The sequence below is a fragment of the Homarus americanus genome, unplaced genomic scaffold, assembly GCF_018991925.1.
Source record: "Homarus americanus isolate GMGI-L3 unplaced genomic scaffold, GMGI_Hamer_2.0 scaffold41887, whole genome shotgun sequence".
NCBI classification, from domain to species: domain Eukaryota; kingdom Metazoa; phylum Arthropoda; class Malacostraca; order Decapoda; family Nephropidae; genus Homarus; species Homarus americanus.
This window is the reverse complement of record NW_024750135.1, coordinates 80,700-100,810: the sequence shown is the minus strand read 5'-3', so window position 1 is coordinate 100,810 and position 20,111 is coordinate 80,700. Positions and strand designations below refer to the sequence as shown.

At 44.8% G+C, this 20,111-nt stretch overlaps 1 protein-coding gene across 1 annotated transcript in view; it reads right to left on the bottom strand.

Moving 5' to 3' along the window:
- Positions 1-1,259: 1,259 nt before the first annotated feature.
- LOC121854004 (LIM/homeobox protein Lhx9-like) overlaps positions 1,260-20,111 on the bottom strand; it is a 59,646-nt gene continuing 40,794 nt past the window's right edge. The window contains exons 5-6 of the mRNA XM_042348392.1: positions 18,365-18,570; positions 1,260-3,964 (exon numbers count right to left, since the gene is read on the bottom strand). Of these exons, the coding sequence (XP_042204326.1) occupies positions 3,758-3,964; positions 18,365-18,570 (413 nt within the window). The 3' untranslated portion in view covers positions 1,260-3,757. The remainder of the gene's footprint in view (positions 3,965-18,364; positions 18,571-20,111) is intronic.

The window sequence follows — 20,111 nt, the reverse complement described above, 5'->3', positions numbered from 1 at the left end:
TTACAACACCTTGATGATGTTACCTTGACCTGACCTGACCTGACCTAACGTGAGCTAAGTTAATCAAATGTAATCTATCCTAACTTGAGCTAAGCTAACCTAACCAAAGCTAACGTAAACTAACCAAAGCTAACCTAAACAAACCAAAACTAACCTAATCTTACCAAAGCTAACATAACCTAACCAAAGCTAACATAACCTAACCAAAGCTAACCTATCCCAACCAAAGCTAACCTAACCAAAGCTAACTTAACCTGACCTGATCTATCCTAACCTTACAGACACATCCTAATCTAACGTAACCTAACTTAACATTAACCTAACTTAACAGTAACCTAACCTAACTATAGGTAACCTAATCTGACCTAATAGTGACGTATCCTAACCTGACCTACCATGACCTAATCTAACCTACCGGTAACATATACTAACCTGACCTAATCTAATTTAAATCAAGCTAAACTAACCTGTTCTAATCTAACTTAGTGTAATCTAACATAACCCAGCCTAATTTAACCTAATCCATCCCTAATCTAACCCAACTTAACCTAACCTAACCAAACCTTCCCCAGGGATAGCTTTAGGGTGTTTTAATCCCCAGGTGCTATAAACTGGGGTGTCTAATCTTCAGGTGATCCCTACTCTTTTTTTAAATGTACAGGGTGTTGCAGAAGTTATTTTCCCTCCCTCAGAACAATTTATACAGGGTGGTGCACAAGTCGCAGAGAACAATTTATGCGCCCCCACCACCCTGTATTAATTATTGGCTCCAGGTAAAAACAACACTTATGCGCCACCCTGTACAGTATTCCAGAAACAAAAATAATGCAGACAATAACTTGTGCTTTCATTTATTTATTTTTTTTCTACACCAAATTTCGGCATTACATTTTTATTATTATACGTTTGGTTGGTAGCCCAGAGACGCTTAATTACAGGTGGCCATTGGTATGTTAAGTGTGTGTGTGTGTGTGTGTGTGTGTGTGTGTGTGTGTGTGTGTGTGTGTGTGTGTTGTCGTCATATTACAGGTGTTAAGTGTGTGTTACCTGTACCATACTACAGGTAGATGGGGTAATTAATAAACAAAACAAAAAAGTGAAAGAATGTTATATAATTCAATCAACATTATATTATATATATATATATATATATATATATATATATATATATATATATATATATATATATATATATATATATATATATATATATATATATATATATATATATATATATATATATATATATATATCTCCACTCGAAATAATTAACCCAAAAATCATCATAAAAAAATTTGATCATAAACCAAAAATCAATAAATAGAACAATATAAAATTATGGTTAAAGTTGTAAGATTAGAAAAATAGGAATATTTATTTTTTTATTAGATACTTAGAGAAAACTTAGTTCATATATATTGAAAAAATCAATTTGTATTAAAGATCATGGGAATCAGGGGGCCACCAACCAAATGTTTACATAGATGAAGTACTCTGCCATGGATGATGATGATGAGTCCGGGTAACTGAGCTCTTGAGTCCAGACACCAGATTTCTTGAGTCCGGATAACCGAGGTCACGAGTCCAGATAACCGAGCTCTTGAGTTTGGACACCAGAGCTCTTGCGTCCGGATAACCAAGGTCACTAACAGTACACAAGATCAACATACAAGCCGAGAAAATCAAGGTCGTGTTTTTGTGACGCTTAAAACCGGTTCACACCACATCACTCTTTTAACATAACCCACATCAGCTAAAACACTTAATTTCAATATCTAATTAAACACATTATTTGGATAAAATTTTTATCACCTTAATTACCGTTATTATTCAGGTGTTAATTAATTTGATTGAATTAATTGACTTCAAGGAACAAAAGCACTGTAGAGGTATTGATCATGCTGGGCGTTGAATATAATACTACGTTAATTATTATTATTATTATTATTATTATTATTATTATTATTATTATTATTAATACTACAGGGTGTCTCAAAAATTTGTATACACACAGGCTTAAAGATTACAGCTTTAAGCGTCGCTATTGTTCACCTGTAATTAGCTTATTGTAGTAATTTACCTCAACGGACAAAAGCATTCTAGTCACGTATTTTGGGGGGAGCGATCACGTGAGATAAGTAAGGTAGTGTGGATACATTTTTTGAGACACTGTAGTAATAATAATAATAATAATAATAGTAATTTGTGATGATATAAACCAGTTGTCAGTGCCACAAAAAGGCGACTTATATGGTCACAAATATATATGTTCATATATATATATAATATACTGTACACCTACACATTCAATCATCAGATACACATCCAACATGAATGAGGATTGAGCAGTGTACCTCGCCCAGGTGAGTGACGAATGTGTTACTCACTACTGGATTGAGTGACTGTCTCACCACTCAAGTGATGAATAACACCAGCCAGCAATCAACTGGGCGACACACACACACACACACAGAGACAGTTTAGCGCTACGAGTCACTGCGGGTCGGTGTGTCTGTCTGTCTTGGCAACACCTGGCAGAACGCTGTCATCATCCGCCTCCATTAGACATTCCGAGGCCCCGTCCATGACGAAGTCTCTCTCTCACTCTGCTGTAAAGAACTCTGTCCTCCACAGCCACTGGTTCTCTGAACAGCGAACACAGCAGCAGTGGTCCTTTAAAAACTAGGACAGTGCACCTAACAGAGCAGAGGCAGCCTGCTTGGTGAACACACCTAGCAGTCGGCTGTAAGTTAGGGCGACCCGCCTTAAAAGATGATGTTGGAAAGGATGGGCTCCCCAACAGACCTCTCCAGCAGGTATCACTCACAGCTGCTAAACTCACATCCTCACTGTAGAAAGATTCACTAATTTCGTCATAGTTTTGGCTTGAGAAGATCTTCTTTGAAGAACTTAGGAGAGACACAAGTGTTTAGCGTGACGGAGCGTGTTGACGCTGGTCGTATTAAATACTAAGGTATGGAAACGCTGGAATCCCCGCCAGGTCGGGCGGGCGTGACAATAAAGTGCTACACTCATGTGTCATTATCATAGCAATAAATAGACTGGCAATATAAAGAAATTTATATATATATAATGCATGACGCAAGTCAGTGTTGGGAACATGAAGGTTAATTACGCACACCTGCCCACCTAACGTCATAATCACTCCATGTTATTTATGGTTTCACAGTTAAATCATTAAGATCATTTGAACTCCATTAATCACAATAATCAGTGTTCAGAATACACAAGCATTGTTTATCTTCCACAGTAATACGCTCAGTGCTGACACCTTGAGTGACCATGTGTGAGCGTGGTACAGCTAGAACAGTTCCTGGTACGTGTGGCTTCTTGCACTCTTACAGCCCGCTCCCTCCCCCTCTCCTCCCTCTCCCTCAAACTCGTCTTCCTCCTCCTGCTTTACCTTGTAGGAGCCGTCGGGGGAGGGGGGTGAGGAGTGGGCGTCGAAGAACATGTGTTGGTCGTCCTCACCTTCGTCACTCATCACGGAGAAGGAGGACGACGAGTGTTCCTTCATGCCTGAGTGCTGGTGTCCCTCGCCGAAGGAGAAAGAACTGGAGGCCATCATGGCGTGTGAGAGGTGCCCTGGAGGCGTAGATGACGAGGCGTGGTCCCCCAGGGCGTGTGGGCGTGGGGAGAGAGATTGCTGGAGGGAGAGGAGTGAGGGCGGCAGGAGCATATGTGAGGGGGTCGGGTGTTGCAGGTGTGTTGCTTCACCCTCCGAGAAAGACAGGTGTCAGAACATCTGCTGGTAGGAGATCTGGGAGCTGTTGCCTTCCTCAGGACTCATGGCTGAGGGCGGGACTGTGGGCGTATCAGGGTAGTCCCCCACTGACCCCTCGCCCTGTTGCCCCTCCCCCTCGCCTCCGCCTACAGACAACGCCTTCGGGTCTTTGGAAACCATTTGTCGTCGCCATTTCGCTCGAGCGTTTTGAAACCACACCTGGAAGATGACGTCACAATTATTATCAATTAATACCTAACAAAATACATAACAGCATTAATTTATTTCCCCTTAAAAATAAACATCACCATAAGAATAAATCTGTACAACTGTTAACATAAATCAATATTCTGTTTCACACAGTTATAAGTGATTATTGTGGACACATCACTAAACTACAATATTATAATACAGAGGAAACAGAACAACGCTCTTAAGGATGACTCGAGTGTGTCCAAAACAAAGTGTGGAGGTAAAGTGTTGTGTTGTGTGGAGCAGAACAATGGTTGAGGCAGATGCGTTTAGTGGTGATGAGTGCAGACACGATAATGGCCACCACCAGCCCTTCACCAGCCAGAACAGCCGAGGAATAGCCAGGGATCAGCGAAAGAGCCAAAGATCACACACAGACCAGCCCAGCCGCCACAGACTGTAGCAACACTGCCACACACCTGCCACAGACCAGCCCCAGCTGCCACCGGACCAGCCCAGCTGCCACACACCTGCCACAGACCAGCTGCCACACACCCGCCACAGACCAGCCCAGCCGCCACTGGACCAGCCCAGCCGCCACACACCCGCCAGAACCTCAACACAAAGTCACACGTTAGTTCAACAATCAGAGAATCGCTCGAGTGAATATTCCTTTAGGTAGGAGAGACCTTCCCCTCCTTCAGCACAAGTAGCCACTCACATGCTCTCTTCCACGTCAAAATAAATGAGTTGTTTTCATTCCACGAGGCGTCCTCTCAAAAACAACAATACTTCAGCGAGCCTCTACCCGTCGCTGCCCCGGTGCACTAGTTTCACCTCTGCGCAGCCCCGTCTCACGGGTCAGTTCTCGGTGGATCGCCCCGGACCACCAAAGCGAGAACCTTCCGACTCAGTGGCTGTAAATAAGGGCGCATCCCTAAGGGCGTGGCGGAGGCAATATGATTATTCTGTGTTCGGACAAGAAGACTCGGGTCCCTCTGTGTTACACTTGTTGGCAATACCTTACATATTTCTTGCTTATTACGGCACAAACTTTGTCCCCTTTACAATATGCAAATGATGGAGGTTACCAGCTCTCGTATGTAGGCAGACCCTAGTTATACAACACAGCTGAAAAATATAGACGAAGTAAACTCAATTAGACCAATATATTGCGGCAGAAAAACAAGTGAAAGACGCTCACGCTGACGGCTTGAGGACAGTTAGTTACGGATTCAATTCTTTATAAAAACTCCTCGAGCCACATGTACCGCCCAGAGTCCTCAGAACCTATGTTTGCCCACCGCTTCTTACCACACAAATACTTTTTCTCTCTGTTTACTTCTGTGTTTATATTGTGATCGAGACGTCGGAAAACAATCAAGGAAGAATCTTGTCTCTCGAGTTATCAAAGACGGGGTGAAGGAACGAGTGTCTCCCACCCCACCCCACCCAGACCATTCATTCATCTGGTACACGGCATTCACTCTCTCGCCGCCCAGTGAAGAGAAGAAAAAAAAAATGACTGAGCTCTTCAACATGTAAGAAGAAGAAGAAGAAGAAGAAGAAGAAGAGGTTTTAACATGACCTACATATAAAAAATCGCCCAACCTGCCCCACCCACCCACCCACCCCCAAAAATGTCCTCCGCCAGTAGCAACAGACCCTCACAAGCACCACGACCCTCACACAAGCACCACCCCCACACACCAACAGCACCACGACCCCCCACACACCAACAGCACCACGAGACCCCCCACACACCACGACCCTCACACACTAACAGCATCACGACCCCCACACAAGCACACGACCCCCACACAAGCACCACGACCCTCACAAGCACCACGATCCCTCAAGCACACGACCCTACACAAGCACCACGACCTCACACAAGCACCACGACCCCCACACACACAAGCACCACGACCCCCCACACAAGCACCACGACCCCCACACAAACAGCACAACGACCCCACACAAGCACCATCACACTCGATCCTCATAAGCACCACGACCCCCCACACCACCAGCACCACGACCCCCACACACACAACAGCACAACGACTCTACACAAGCGACGGATCAAGATGAAAGAAAGACATGAGAACAAGAACCAAATCAGGGACCACCATCTTGACTGGCTCTTCAAAGCACCCCAGCACCCAGCCGACAACACGTATTAAGTACCATAATCCTTGAGCAAACAGTGAGCGTGTAGCGTCTTGTGGTACGGCAGCTCTCAGGCGACCCTATCTGACGACCCACGACAAATTCCAAAGCGAGTGAAGACAGTGTGGTGTGTATACTGACGGTGACCAAGGCGGGGCAGGCAAAGAAAGAGAAGAGGACCCTAGTCACTTTTTTTTTTTTGAGGGTTTACTGTATTGTGTGATTGTTTGTCTGTCTTTCACCAGCTGGTTCTCTCTATACTCTACGACACATACTTACCCCCCCCCCACACACACACACACACACTAAGGCATACATCCTTCACCATTATTTTTGTTTGCATTTTATGTTTGTGATGTAAAAATCGTATCAACAAGACCACAATAATTTTTTTTTCTCAATTTCATTTTATTTTTTATTTTTTTTTTTGTACTATTTTTTTTTCGTTCTCGGGTTTGGCCAAAATACAGACAGGTTTCCCCTCATGTAAATGTTTTTTTTTATGGATACAAAAACAAGGAAAGGGGGTGGTTACAGAATTCCGAAAATGATTTAATGAGGTTGGTCGTTCTGGAAATTGCAGAATTCTACGACTACTGACTACTACTACTACTTTTTTTATACTACTACGACTACTACTATACGAAGCAGGAGGTAGGGGGACAGGGAATGGTGTGGAGGGAATGGTGTGGGAGGGGTGGGTGTAGTAAGAGGAGGGAGTGTAGTAAAGGGAGGGAGTAGTAAAGGAGGAGTGGAGGGAAGGTCTGTGTGGCCGACCTCCTGTATTCTCTCGTCACGGCTCTAAATTACTGACATATTTTTGGTAGTCAGAGAGCGAGTGCCACGTGAGGGGTAGAGGAGAGGTAAAGGGGGGTGAGAAGGACGAGGAAGGGTGGGGATTTAAGGGGGGAGGGAGGAGAAGTGGAGAGAAGAGGAGGGAAAGAAGTGTGAGGAAGGTGAGAAAGGTTAGAGGTGGGGGGGGGTTGAAGTGACAAGTAGTATTTGCTGATGAGAGAAAAATTGGTCAGTGAGAAATGGATAACTGATAAGAGAGGTGAGGGGAGAGAAAAATGAATAAGAACAGGAAGAGGATGGATGATACATGATAAAGATTGGATGAGTTGGGTGATTGGTTGAGTGTGCTAATGGATGTTTATGGTAGAGAATAACATAGGTAAATAACATAGGATAAGTTCAACATAACAAGAATGATTAGAGAGAGAGAGAGAGACTTGCAGAATTATATGTAAATACAAACTTTAGTAAATCACTACTACTACCACCACTATTACACCACCACTACCACCATTACCACCACCACATACCACTACCACCACCACCACCACATACCACCACCACCACAACACAGCACCTACACGTGTTTCATAATCCCTCAGCAATAAGACTCACAAAAAATAGCCAAACAAACAGAGAAAACAAACACACACACCACACACACACACAGACGGAAACTCAACACAAACTCACTTAAGTTACGACAAACAGATGGAGTCTTAACATTTCTCGCTATTTATTTATTTCACCTGAAGATTAGACATCTCAGCACTGCCGGGGGAGGTTAGGTTGGGTTAGCGAACAGGTAGGTAAAGCTAGTGAATATCAAGGAAAATTGCGCGAAAAACTAGAGAAAGCGCGCGAAAAGCAAGGAAAAGCGCGCGAAACCTGATATTTTGATCCACGGCGAAGGAATACAAAAAACTAGGGCCCGGAGAAGACCTGGCGCGGGTGGCTGTCACTTCGCTGTCGGCAACGTGAAGGGGATCTAGCGCCTCCACCAACTCTTCTCACTAAACCCGGGTCTTGCTGTGTCATAGTGACTCTCTGGGTTCTCTTATACCCGGGTTGTGTTGTGGTTCCCAGGGTCCATTAAAGTTTTAAACCCGGGTTGTGTTCTGGCACAGCGAATGTCATCTCTCTCTCATACGTACGTTTTCTCACCCTCCAACCTCGCCCTCCACCCTCACTCTCCACGTTCACCCTCCATCCTCACCCTTCTCTCCAACTTTCCATCCTCCACATCCACCCTCCATCGTCACCCTCCACCTCGCCCCCACCCACCACCTCGCCCCCCACCCCCACCTCGCCCCCACCCACCACCTCGCCCCCCCACCACCTCGCCCCCACCCACCACCTCGCCCCCACACCCACCACCTCGCCCCCACCCACCACCTCGCCCCCACCCACCACCTCGCCCCCACCCACCACCTCGCCCCCACCCTCACCTGAAGAAGTAAAAGATTAGCCCTCCGAGTTGTAACTTAAGCCGCCATGTTTTCTGTCCAATTTCTCACTACGTTTGTGATGGAGGGCGGCAGGAGGCCTCTACATCTACCACCGTCTACCTCCATCTACCACCAACTACCACAATCTACCACCATCTATTATTTACCACTGTGTATCTGTACTACGATCATTTACCCGACTACCACTATCACCTACCACCATCTACCATCATCAATTCTTTACCACTTTGTCTATTTAATATCTTCCACCACCACTACCATCACCAGCCACCACCATATACCACTATCATCCGCCACCTACCACCATCGGAGGGGAGGGGCGTGATAGAGCAGGTGAAGGTAGCAAGGGAATATAGCACTCATGCTCGGCTGCACTTGAGGCTAAACTCCCGTGACAAGTGGGAGGTAACAGTGTCCTGCCTTATCTCTGTCACCTTGCTTACTAACATGTCGACCGGAAGGAAAAAATATTAATTTTACGGTGACATTTTACCTGGATATTTGATTGTATAGGTTGAGTAAAGAGATTCAGATTCCTTATGTGTCAGGATATATCGGTTTAAGTTGCTGTTTAGTGATGGTATTTTGTTTCGATAGTGTTTAGTTTCGATAGTGTTTAGTTTTTTCTTCCGGTTTTTGGCGCCAACTTATGTCCACGCCAGTATTTCCGGAGATTGGATTTTAGCTGAAAGAAATTGTTGTTTATGTCTCTGTAACTTATCTCTTATTAGTAGTACATTATCGCTAAGTAGATATTTACTTCTTAGCAATGTTTTGTTTGTTGGTAAATATCACATAAGCGATTTTCCTCCTCCCAGTTAACTTAACAAACTGTATGGCAGCAAGGCAGGAGGGGGATGCCGCACATACCTGAGAGTCATCTGGCGGCCACCGTGCGAAGTGTTGGATTTGGCGCGCAACCAATCATGTCAGATTTCAGGATTTTCCATTAGTTTTCGCTTATTACAGCTTTATTACGCGTATTAACACCCACCAATACAACGACATCTCAACCACATCATCTAATTCCCGTTAAAAACAAAACAAATAAAAAACCCAAAACGAAGTTAGATATATTTAACGTTAATTTGAAGTAGAGGAATATTAAAAAAAATAAATAAATAACCCAACTCCTTAACTCCATCCACCTACCCACCCCCCTTCCTTCCTCTCTCCCTCCCCTCCTTCTCTTCCCTCATCCCAACACCTACCTACACTCTCTCCCCTTCGTGTTTATTTTTCCTTCTTCTGTTACCCTCTCTAAACGACACTTGAGGGAAGGGCGGGGTAAGTGAGCTCTTCTATGGGAGTTTAATATGACGGCTGCCCTTGTCCCGGGTAGACCAACACTTCAAAAAGCTTGTTGGCTGTTAGACAAGTTGGTTAAAATAACACTTGAGTGAGTTAGTGAGTGGTGAGGATAACGCTATAAAGACAATGACCGGATGATATATGCTTATTAGACTTGTTATCGTTGTCATTAGGCTTCAAATAACACGGCATTGTTATCGCTGCTATACCAAAAATACGTGACACCGATTTATTATCACAATTATGCAAAGATAACAGAGTATAATAGTTATCGGTTATTATTACATTAAGATAACACTAAAGTGATCTTAAACGAGGGTAATTAAATGAAGCATCGTAATTACAGTCATTCATACGTGTAATGAGGCGGGTTATTAAACTATAGATAACGACGATTCATGTTAAGATCACACTTATGAGGTGAGTGTGAGAGGTGAGGGTGAGAGGTGAGGGGTGAGAGGTGAGTGTGAGAGGTGAGGGAGTGTATAAATTCATGACCCGGAAAAAAAACCAAAAACAATATAATTTTGTTCTCACTTCACACTAAATACAGCAAATAAATTCACACACAATTAACTACCGTATATAAATTCGTGATTAATTTTCTTTCATTATATCACCATTACATTATTTACTCATCCTATTAATTTAGTTTTTTCCTATTATCCATTTATCAAGTTATCAAACATTTATCTAATTTTCCCTATTCTTCGTTTATCTATTTATGGTGGTGATGATAGGGTGGTGATGGGGGGGGGGGAGATGAGGGTGGTGATGGGGTAGAGAGAGGGGGTGGTGATGGGGGTGAGATGGGGTAGTGATGTGGGGGGAGGATGTTAGACTGTCACTAATCTGCCATGCTAGTTTTCCGTCCGGCCACCTGCCTGTTCTGTCTGTCTGTCTCATCAGGTCAGTTGTGAATATAATTAGGCCAGATAACAGGTGCGTCTCTTAACATCCGGCCGCCATGATGGTATTACACGCATGTTGGTCTCATCTATCAACAGCAAACGTACCCACACCTTCCCACCTGTGCAGCCACTAACAGGTAACTTCGACCGTAAATGAGATAAAATAACAGTCAGGGGTCATTTTGGGAGACTCATTCCTGTGACTACCTGTACATCTACCTGCAGCCTGCCACCCATTCAATCTGTCACCCTTCCTACCACTTTGTCACCCACCCTGCCACCCATTCTCCCTCCCTGCCACCCACTCTACCATTCACCCTCCCACCCATCATACCACTCTGTCACCTAGCCTATATCACCCTGCCACCCACCCTGCCACCCACCCGCCGAGAGTTAGACCAGTTAGTGTCAATAAGTCTCCACACAGACAGTAAATTTCCTCTCGGTGTCAAAGGTCAGGAGTGACGGGTCGCTTAGTGACCTGGTGAGGGGTCATTTGAGGGGAAATGTAGTGTCACGCCGCATTACTGGTTCCCGAGGGGTCAGAGGGGAAGGAAGGGGAGGAAGGAGAGAGAGTAGAAAAGAAAGAGGGAGGGAGGGAGGGGAAAGCAAGGTAGAAGGAGGAGTAAGGCGAGTGAAAGGTAAGGAAGAAAGGAAGAGGAGGACGTAGGAAGGAAAGAGGGAGGAAGAGGGAGGTAAGGATGGAAGGGAGAAGGGGAAAGGAAGGAAGGAAGGAGGGAGATGGGAAAAGAGATATATATACATACATACATATGCATTTGCCACAACAAGCACCTCTCTCTCTCTCTCTCTCTCTCTCTCTCTCTCTCTCGTGATATACATATAAACACAGGGGCCTGGGGGTTGAATCATTAATCAACAGACAAAACAACGTAAACAGTGTTTGCTGAAGGTGTTTACGCCTGGTCGGACAGACAAACAGACAATTGTTAAAGATTAGTTATGTAATTATCGAGTTGTGGACCATTGTTGTTTAAATACTGTATATAGCTACTGGACGGACATCTTTGTTTAAATACTGTATATAGCTACTGGACGGACATCTTTGTTTTTTGGGTGGGGGGCGAGGTAAAACCTCTCTCTCTCTCTCCTCTCTCTCTCTCTCTCTCTCTCTCTCTCTCTCTCTCTCTCCCTAAATTTTTAAAAGACACCTAAAAAGTGGTATGATGTTTTTGTCAACTATTAATTGTCTTATAAAAATCTATTATGAGAAAGAATATGGACTGCGGCAGACGTCACCAACAGCTCTTAAAACCTCCTAAAGTCTGCCTTAAATCCTCTTAAAAGAAATACTCAAGACTTAAACTGTATCTTTAAATGTCTTTCATGTGGGGGGGTGGAGGTGAGACGAGGAGGAGATAGTGAGAAAGAAAAGTAGTGAGAAAGGGATAGGAGGGAGGAGAAGGGATGAGGGGATTTGAGGTGAGGAGAGGTGAGGAAGGAGGGAGAAAAGAAGCGAGGGGTATATTGGTGAATTGCATGAGAGAGAGAGAGAGAGTGGTGGGGGTTGAGTCAGTATTAACAGGCAGGTCAATGATCCCTCGCCTGGTGGGTGTGTGGAGAACTACCGGCATTAACTGATAGCCCTCTCTTCCCTCCTTCCTTCCTTCCTTCCTTATTTCCTCCCCGTTTTCTTCCCTTCCTTATTTCCTTTCCTTTTACTTCCCTTACTTCTTTCTTCCCCCCTTTCTCTTCCTCCTTCCCCCTTTTCTCTTCCTCCTTCCATCCTCCGTCTTTCGTTTTTCTTTCTTTCTTTCTACATCCATCCTTACCTAACCTAACTAACGCTACCCTAACCTAACCAAACCAACGCTAACCTAACCAACGCTAACCTAAACCCAACCTAACCTAACCTAACCTAACCAAACCAATAAGAGAAGTGGTCTAATTTCTTGCACTGTATATGAAGACTTATGCTAAAACCTTCGAGAATCAACTGGAAAAAGAAAGTCAACAAGGTGAATAGGTAGTCGGGGGTGGGGGGGACAGAAGAGAATGAGAGAGGTGGTGAAAGCTGATGGGGGGTTAGGCTGGGAGGGACTGTAGAGGCTGCAGTGGGAGGGGTGAGGAGAGGCTGGGGTGAGGAGGTGAGAAGCTGATGGGGGGGACCCAGGCTGGGAGGGAGAGTTTGTAAGGGCTGTGGTAGGAGGGTGAGGGAGGGCTGGGGTGAGGGAGGGTGAGAAAGCTGATGGGGGGTTGTTAGGCTGGGAGGATTTGTGGTGTGGTGGGAGGTGAGGGAGGGCTGGGGTGAGGGTGGGGGGTGGTGGGAGAGGAGGGTTGGGGGAGGTGGAGGCAATCATTTCAATACATTACAACGAAGAAAAAATTGTGTTATATCAGTGTAGATTGAGAGTTAAATGTATATCAGTCTATTATATATCCATCTGTCTGTCTCTCCTCCTTTCTTTACTCTCCTCTCCCCTATAGGTCTTCTCCTTCCTTCTTCCTTCCTTCCTTCCTTCCTTCCTTCCTTCCTTCCTTCCTTCCTTCCTTCCTTCCTTCCTTCCTTCCTTCCTTCCTTCCTTCCTTCCTTCCTCTTTCCCCTCACCTCCCTGCGCTTTGAGAGAGGGGGCGAGGGCTCAATTGGCCACCACCCCTTAAAGCATCTCATGCATAGGCCCTATGAGGGGGAGGATGGTGAGGAGGGGGTCGTCTCACCTTGTACAAATATTGACTACACAGGTAATTGATGTAATTGTCTTGGTGAGTTTAATTTTTTTTATTATATAGTTATTTGAAGAGTATTATCATGTATGTATGTGTGTGTGTATGTATGTATGTATGTATGTATGTATGTATGTATGTATGTATGTATGTAAGTTTCAATGCGTTTTCAAGTTTCCATTCGTTCAGAGATATGAAGATGAGACACACACACACACACACACACACACACACACACACACACACTCACGCAGTATATAATCAGTCTTAACCTCGCAGCCAACACCAATATGAGCGTCACTCACCGTCACTTAAGAGTCCTTCAGTGAGTGACAGTTTAGTGCCACTCTCTGTAAACAAGCGCTTAACATATTCAAGGGGAAGGTGTGTAAATTACGAGTTATAGTGAGTGAGTGGGTGGGTGAGTGAGTGGGTGAGTGGGTGAGTGAGTGAGTGAGTGAGTGAGTGACACAAGGAGTACAGAGGCTCCACCATCTGACTCACTCACTCACTCACTACTCCAAGTGGACAACCAACAGGGCATCCCAAGTGAACAGACTCTCCCTTACCCATCTCCCTTAACTCCCCCCCCTCTCCCTTTCTCCATTCCCCCTCACCCTCCCCTCCTTTTGCCTCTTCCTCCTCGTTACCCCCTTTCCTCATCCTTACTCACCCCTTCCCTTTATCCCCACACCTACCTCTCTCCGTCACCCCTCCGTCACCCCTCCGTCACCCCCTCCGTCACCCCTCCGTCACCCCCCCCCCCGCCACACCTGCACACCTTTTTCCCTCGTTGTGATATATGGTGACATTTTGAGGTCAGTAATAACTCATTACTGGGGTAATGGATGGCTCGCTCCAGATGTGTCCCTCAGCCTCCTACCTCCCTCCCTCCCCCCTCTCCCTCCCTCTCTCCTCCCTCCCCTCCCCCCCTCCGTCCCTCACTGGCATCTCTGACGGGAGGAAGAGGGAAGGGGGTGGTGGTCTGGGGAGGGGTGAGGTGGTGATGGATAGGTGGGACTTGGGATGGGAAGTGAGTGTATCCACTCAACCACAGCACCCTCTCCCCCTCACCCTCTCCTCCTCCCACCCTCTCCCTCCTCCACCCAGCCACAGCAATGCACCTTCCTCCCACCAGTTCCCCCCCCATCACTACTGAAGCACCTGTAAACAATGTGAACCACGTCAATTAATGTCCCGCTCGTTGTTGTTACCTCAGCTGATATCAGGACCATCTTGTGGTTCTCTTACTTATGTTCAGATCTCTCTCTCTCTCTCTCTGCCTCTCTCTCTCTCTCTCTCTCTCTCTCTCTCTCTCTCCCTCTCTCTCTCTCTCTCTCTCTCTCTCTCTCTTGAGGACGATGGTTTAACAAATTAATTTACCTTCGAGGGCGATGGTGGTTTAACCCCTTTGGGGATGGTTTAACCCCGTGAGGACGATGGTTTAAGCTATTAAGAGTTGTGGTGGTAGTGATTGTGGTAGTGATAGTGGTAACAAGAAAGGAGGGGTAATCATTAAATTGGAAGGAGAAGAAGGAGGAGGAGGAGGAAGAGAAGGGAGAGAAGAAAATAGATAAAGTTAAATCAAAGGTTGAGGGAAAACCTAAGAGAAACGCCAAGCATTCCGCGACCCGCAGCAACTTTACGAGGCCAGACCCTGCACCCCCCCCCCCAGCACACACGTTTGACAGGGCGACCTAACGTTATCTTTACTATCCCTCAAGATCTACCTGTAATTTATGTGGGTCAGATACGCTTTGATTTTACTATATTTTTAACCTTATTTTTGTTTTTTTGTATTTTTTTTTGGTGTTAATGTTTTGACGTACGTGGTGGTGGTGGTGTCAAATGCCGAAATCCTCAACGACAAATTGGCGACGGAGGAAGGAGCTGACACACACACACACACACACACACACACACACACACACACAGCCTGAGGCATTTTCAACAGTGATGGTCCCACCCTCGTCTGTATAAGTTTATGGTCTCTGGGAGTAGTTCACGTACTGCTAACAACCAATAGTTCTGAAGAGAGAGATCGACGAAAATCCGGGAAAAAGCGAGAAATAAAGTGAAGATTTAAAGACCTCTGCCCCAACATCGTCTACCAATAGGTCTTCGCTGATAACCACAGTACGCCTTAATCACCCAAAGGTCTAACAACAACACGACTCTTAACTACCACAACTACCACCATGAATAAAGACCATTAAAGAAGAAGTGGTGGAGAAGAGGAAGAGGGGGAAGTTGAAAATGAAGAAGAAGAGGAGGAGGAAGAGGAAGATCAGGGAGATGATTCAAAGGGAGTGGAAGGTAGAGAGTCTTCAAGGTGCATAATCATTAAGAAAGACTTGAGTACCAACCAACCAACCGACCTCCTCCTCCTCCTCCTCTTGCTCTTCTTTTTTCTCCTCTTCTTCTTTTCCCCTCCCTCCCTCTTCTACTACTTCTTTTCCCTCCTCCTCCTCTTCCTTCCTCCTGTTTCACTCCTGGAGGTGGACTAAGCGGCTTCAGGTCTCATTAAGGGCGGTCATAAAGCGCCCATAAGAGGCGGTATGGCTGTGTAAGAGGCGGCGGCGGCAGTCCACAAGTTAAAGAAGGTGGAAGAGAGGTGGCAGGGGAGGTGCAGGAGGAAGAGAGGAGGAAGGGGAGGTGCAGGAGGAAGAGAGATGGAGGAGGAGGAGGAGGAAGAGATGAAGTAACCGGATACACGAGACCACGATTATAAGGTGTTAGGTCTCGATAGTGCAGCAGAGGACGACCGCGAGGACAAACTGTGTGATCGAGACCTTTGTTGGTGTATTGAGAGAGAGGGGGGAGAGGCAGGGAGGAAATAGATAGAGAGAGAGAAGGAATAAGGGAGAGAGAGAGAGAGAGAGGAGGAATGAAGAGTAGAGAAATTATGAGACAGACAGACAGACAGACTCAAAACGTTACCCTAAAATCACCATAATATAAACCTGAACTACAAACGAAAACACAGTTATAAAATACAACAAAAACATTTACGTAATTAGTGACACGTTATTCAGTACTAAAGTTTCGGCGACGGAAAAAAAATAATAACAAAAAAAAAGTTGATGATTTACATATACTGGAGCCGTGGGAAAGGTATTTTAAACCCGGGTTACAATCGGGTATTTTCTCTTTTACTTAAACGGGAATTAAAAATCAATGACGCTTTTTTCCCCCCGTTATATTTGGTATGTTTGGAGGGAAAAGACCCCACTGAGGGTTATATGAGAGCTGTGTGTGTGTGTGTGTGTGTGTGTAAGTCAGTCAGTCGTAATGGTGCCACACACACACACACACACACACCCTCACTCACTTCCCTCTCTGACACCACCTCATCTCTGCCAACACCACCATTGGCACTAACTGTTGCCAACCAACCAGTGAGTGCTAACCATTCAGGCTTGCCAACACTAGTGAATGCCAACTGAACCGTCCTGCCAACACCAGTGACACCCAACAGGCGTGCCAACACCAGTGACACCTAACAGGCCTGCCAACAATAGCGAGTGTCATCAGGGTTACCAACACATCTGAACGCCATCATCCGGAGCTACTTAACACCAGTGAAAAACCCCATTATCAAGCCTGCCAACAGTATCAGGGTTTCACCAGACTTGCCAACAGCAGGAAGTGTGACAACCACGCAGTCGTACCAACACCACCAAGTACCATAAACCAGGCAGGCGTACCAACCGCAGATCATCAAAGACTTTTAATGAACAGAAGACGTCATAATGGCGGCTTTTATCACCGAACGAATATTTGAGTCACTGATTAATCTCCTCACGCCGTTTTCTGTCTGCCAAAAGTCGAAAAATTATGACACGCGAACTAATGCTTGAGATAAGAGAGAGAGAGAGAGAGAGAGAGAGAGAGAGAGAGAGAGAGAGAGAGAGAGAGAGAATGTGTGAATAATTAACGTCGACAGATAAACGAGAAGTGGGGGAAAAAGGCAGAACACGATAATGGATGATAACAAGAAATGGAAGTAAATATGTGAATGACACCGAGAAGATGAAAGAGTCGACAGGGAAAATGGACAATAATATGAATAATGAATAAATATATACCTGAAAGAACAGATAACGCAGACTAGATACAAAAATACACGAATGACATAATAGACGATAATAAGAACAATGAATAAAAATGTACGTGAGATAGAGACGATAAATGAGAATTACAAAAAAAATGAACAGGATACTGAAAGATAGGAAGAAACAATAATAATAAATAAGTGATATAATCCAGATAAAAGAAACTTAATAAAGATAGTGAAGATAAAATATAATAGATTGGGAAGAAGGAAAGAAATAGGCAATAAACAATACTAAGGAAAATAGTTAAGAAAGGAGTAATAGGGTAAATGAATAACTGTGACGATATAAATCACTCGGCAAAGAGAGGAAGGAAGAGTGAAAAAAAAGGGAGATAAAAAAGGGTGAAGAGGGAGAACAAACGATGTAGAGTGACAGAGTAAAGGAGGGAGAGAGGGAGGAGACGTGATGGGGGGAAGGAAGGGGGGGAGGTGAGGGAGGGAAGGGACGAGAGGGTGAAGGGGAGGAGAGAGATTGGGAAAACCTCATGTTTATACACTTGCATACACGCACACACACGGACACACACACACACACACACGGACACACACCACACACACACACACACAGAGGCGTCAATGGGTCGTTCCCAATAATCTCTACACCTGGTTTGCTTAATTACCCGATGATCTCACAGGTACACTAATTATAGACTGACGATTTAAAGGGCTCAAGGTACTAACTTAACTACACCTGCTGTGACGTGTTGGTTGGATAAGAACTCGACAAACAATTAATTAATGATCTGAACAACGAAAAACTGCGCGGGACCACATTTTACCGAGCCATCCTGTGGCACAACACTTTCCTGCCTGCTTTGACCCGTGGCGTTCAAGCAGTTGTTTTGAGAATGTGTGTGTGTGTGTGTGTGTGTGTGTGTGTGTGTGTGTGTGTGTGTGTTCTATTATATCAAGGTGTACATCTGAATGTGTCACAACAACCACCACCACAACACCTGACGTATCTTACCTGCAGTACCCGTTTCGACAGCCCCGTCTTCTGCGACAGTTGCTTGAGGTCCTTGGCATCGGGGTTGTGGTTGAGGGCAAAATAAGCCTTCATGGTACGCAGTTGATGGTGCTTGAAGGAGGTTCTGATCCTCTTCGTCCTTACCGATTGGCAGGGGGTTCCTAAGGGCCCGTAGGAACCCTCTAAGTCATATCCTCCAGGGATGTCTGTAGAGGGAGAGAAAATATTATGAAACACTTGTGAATATGTGACTCAGTTCGTGTGTGTGTGTGTGTGTGTGTGTGTGTGTGTGTGTGTGTGTGTGTGTGTGTGTGTGTCCTCAATATTACAACACCTGTATACCTGTGACGGTTATAAATCAAGCAGGTGTTATGACTGTGTTTACTTATATGCTCAATCTCCAAGTAGGTTAACCTAACGAACGTGTTGTAAATGTTGTAATTTTTTATATGGTGTAAAAATTGTAAACGGGATAAATAATGAAATATGTGAAAATGAAATAAACGATAAAATTATATAAAACACACCAAAAAAAATCTGTAAACCAAATTGCCTTTCAACCTGGCAGATAATGATTTAGTTATTAAATAGCTACCTCACAGACAGACAGACAGACAGACAGACATGGGTACACTACACAATACACACAGACTTTTCATATATGTAGATTATAGCGGGGGGGGGGGAGGGGGTTAAAAAATACATAATTCAGTGGTAATTATACAGTGGTGAGTGCTGTAAAAATCGCTCTGGAGTACAGCATTACAGCAACGTCCAACTGTACCGCCACGACTACACATACAACATACACATTGCACCATACACACCATATATACATTAAATAATACACATTCATCTATACATATATATCAGTAATTTGTATAACACACTACACAACACACACACGGACAGTCACACACCTTTGAATTATGGTGTGATTATATGCCAAGTTCAATTTCAAGTTGTATTTAAAGTTTAGGTCATATTTAAGGGTAGAGTTCCATTTCAAAAGATCAAGTTCCATTTCAAAAGTTCAAGTTCCATTTCAAAAGTTCAAGTTCCATTTCAAAAGATCAAGTTCCATTTCAAAAGTTCAATGTCTACTTCTATATAAAGCTTCAATGTCAGGATCCTGTACCCCCTCTCGTTCATGATAACTAAATAACCTAAATTTCCAGGGTTATAGAGGTATATAATTCTTTCTATAATTCGTATGTCAACAAAGGTGGTCAGTGGTCTGGATATATATGATCGTGTTTATAGAGAGCGTGATGGTTGATTGGTGAACACACACACACACACACACACACACACACACACACACACACACACACACACACACACACATACATACATACATACATACATATCTTCCTTCCTGGCTGTATAAGAACTGCCTGGTGGAGGGAGAGAAGGTGTAGGAACTGCCTGATGGGGGAGACAAGGTGTAGAAATTGCCTGGTGGGGGAGAGAACGTGTAGGAACTGCCTGATGGGGAAAGAGAGAGAGAGAGAGAGAGATGATGTAGACTAGTATAGAGTAAGAACTATACCTGACGGGGTGGTAGAGTGTATAGTAGCCCCCTCCCCCCTCCTCCCTCCCTCCCCCCTGGCGGCGTCCACTAAGGTTCTCCCAGCCACCACATCACAGGGCACACACCATTCACCCCTCGGAGGCTTCAACATCAATTGTAACATCTCTTTTTCCCCGCCTGTTGAGCCGTGATCTAAAAGTCTCCCCTGGGCCC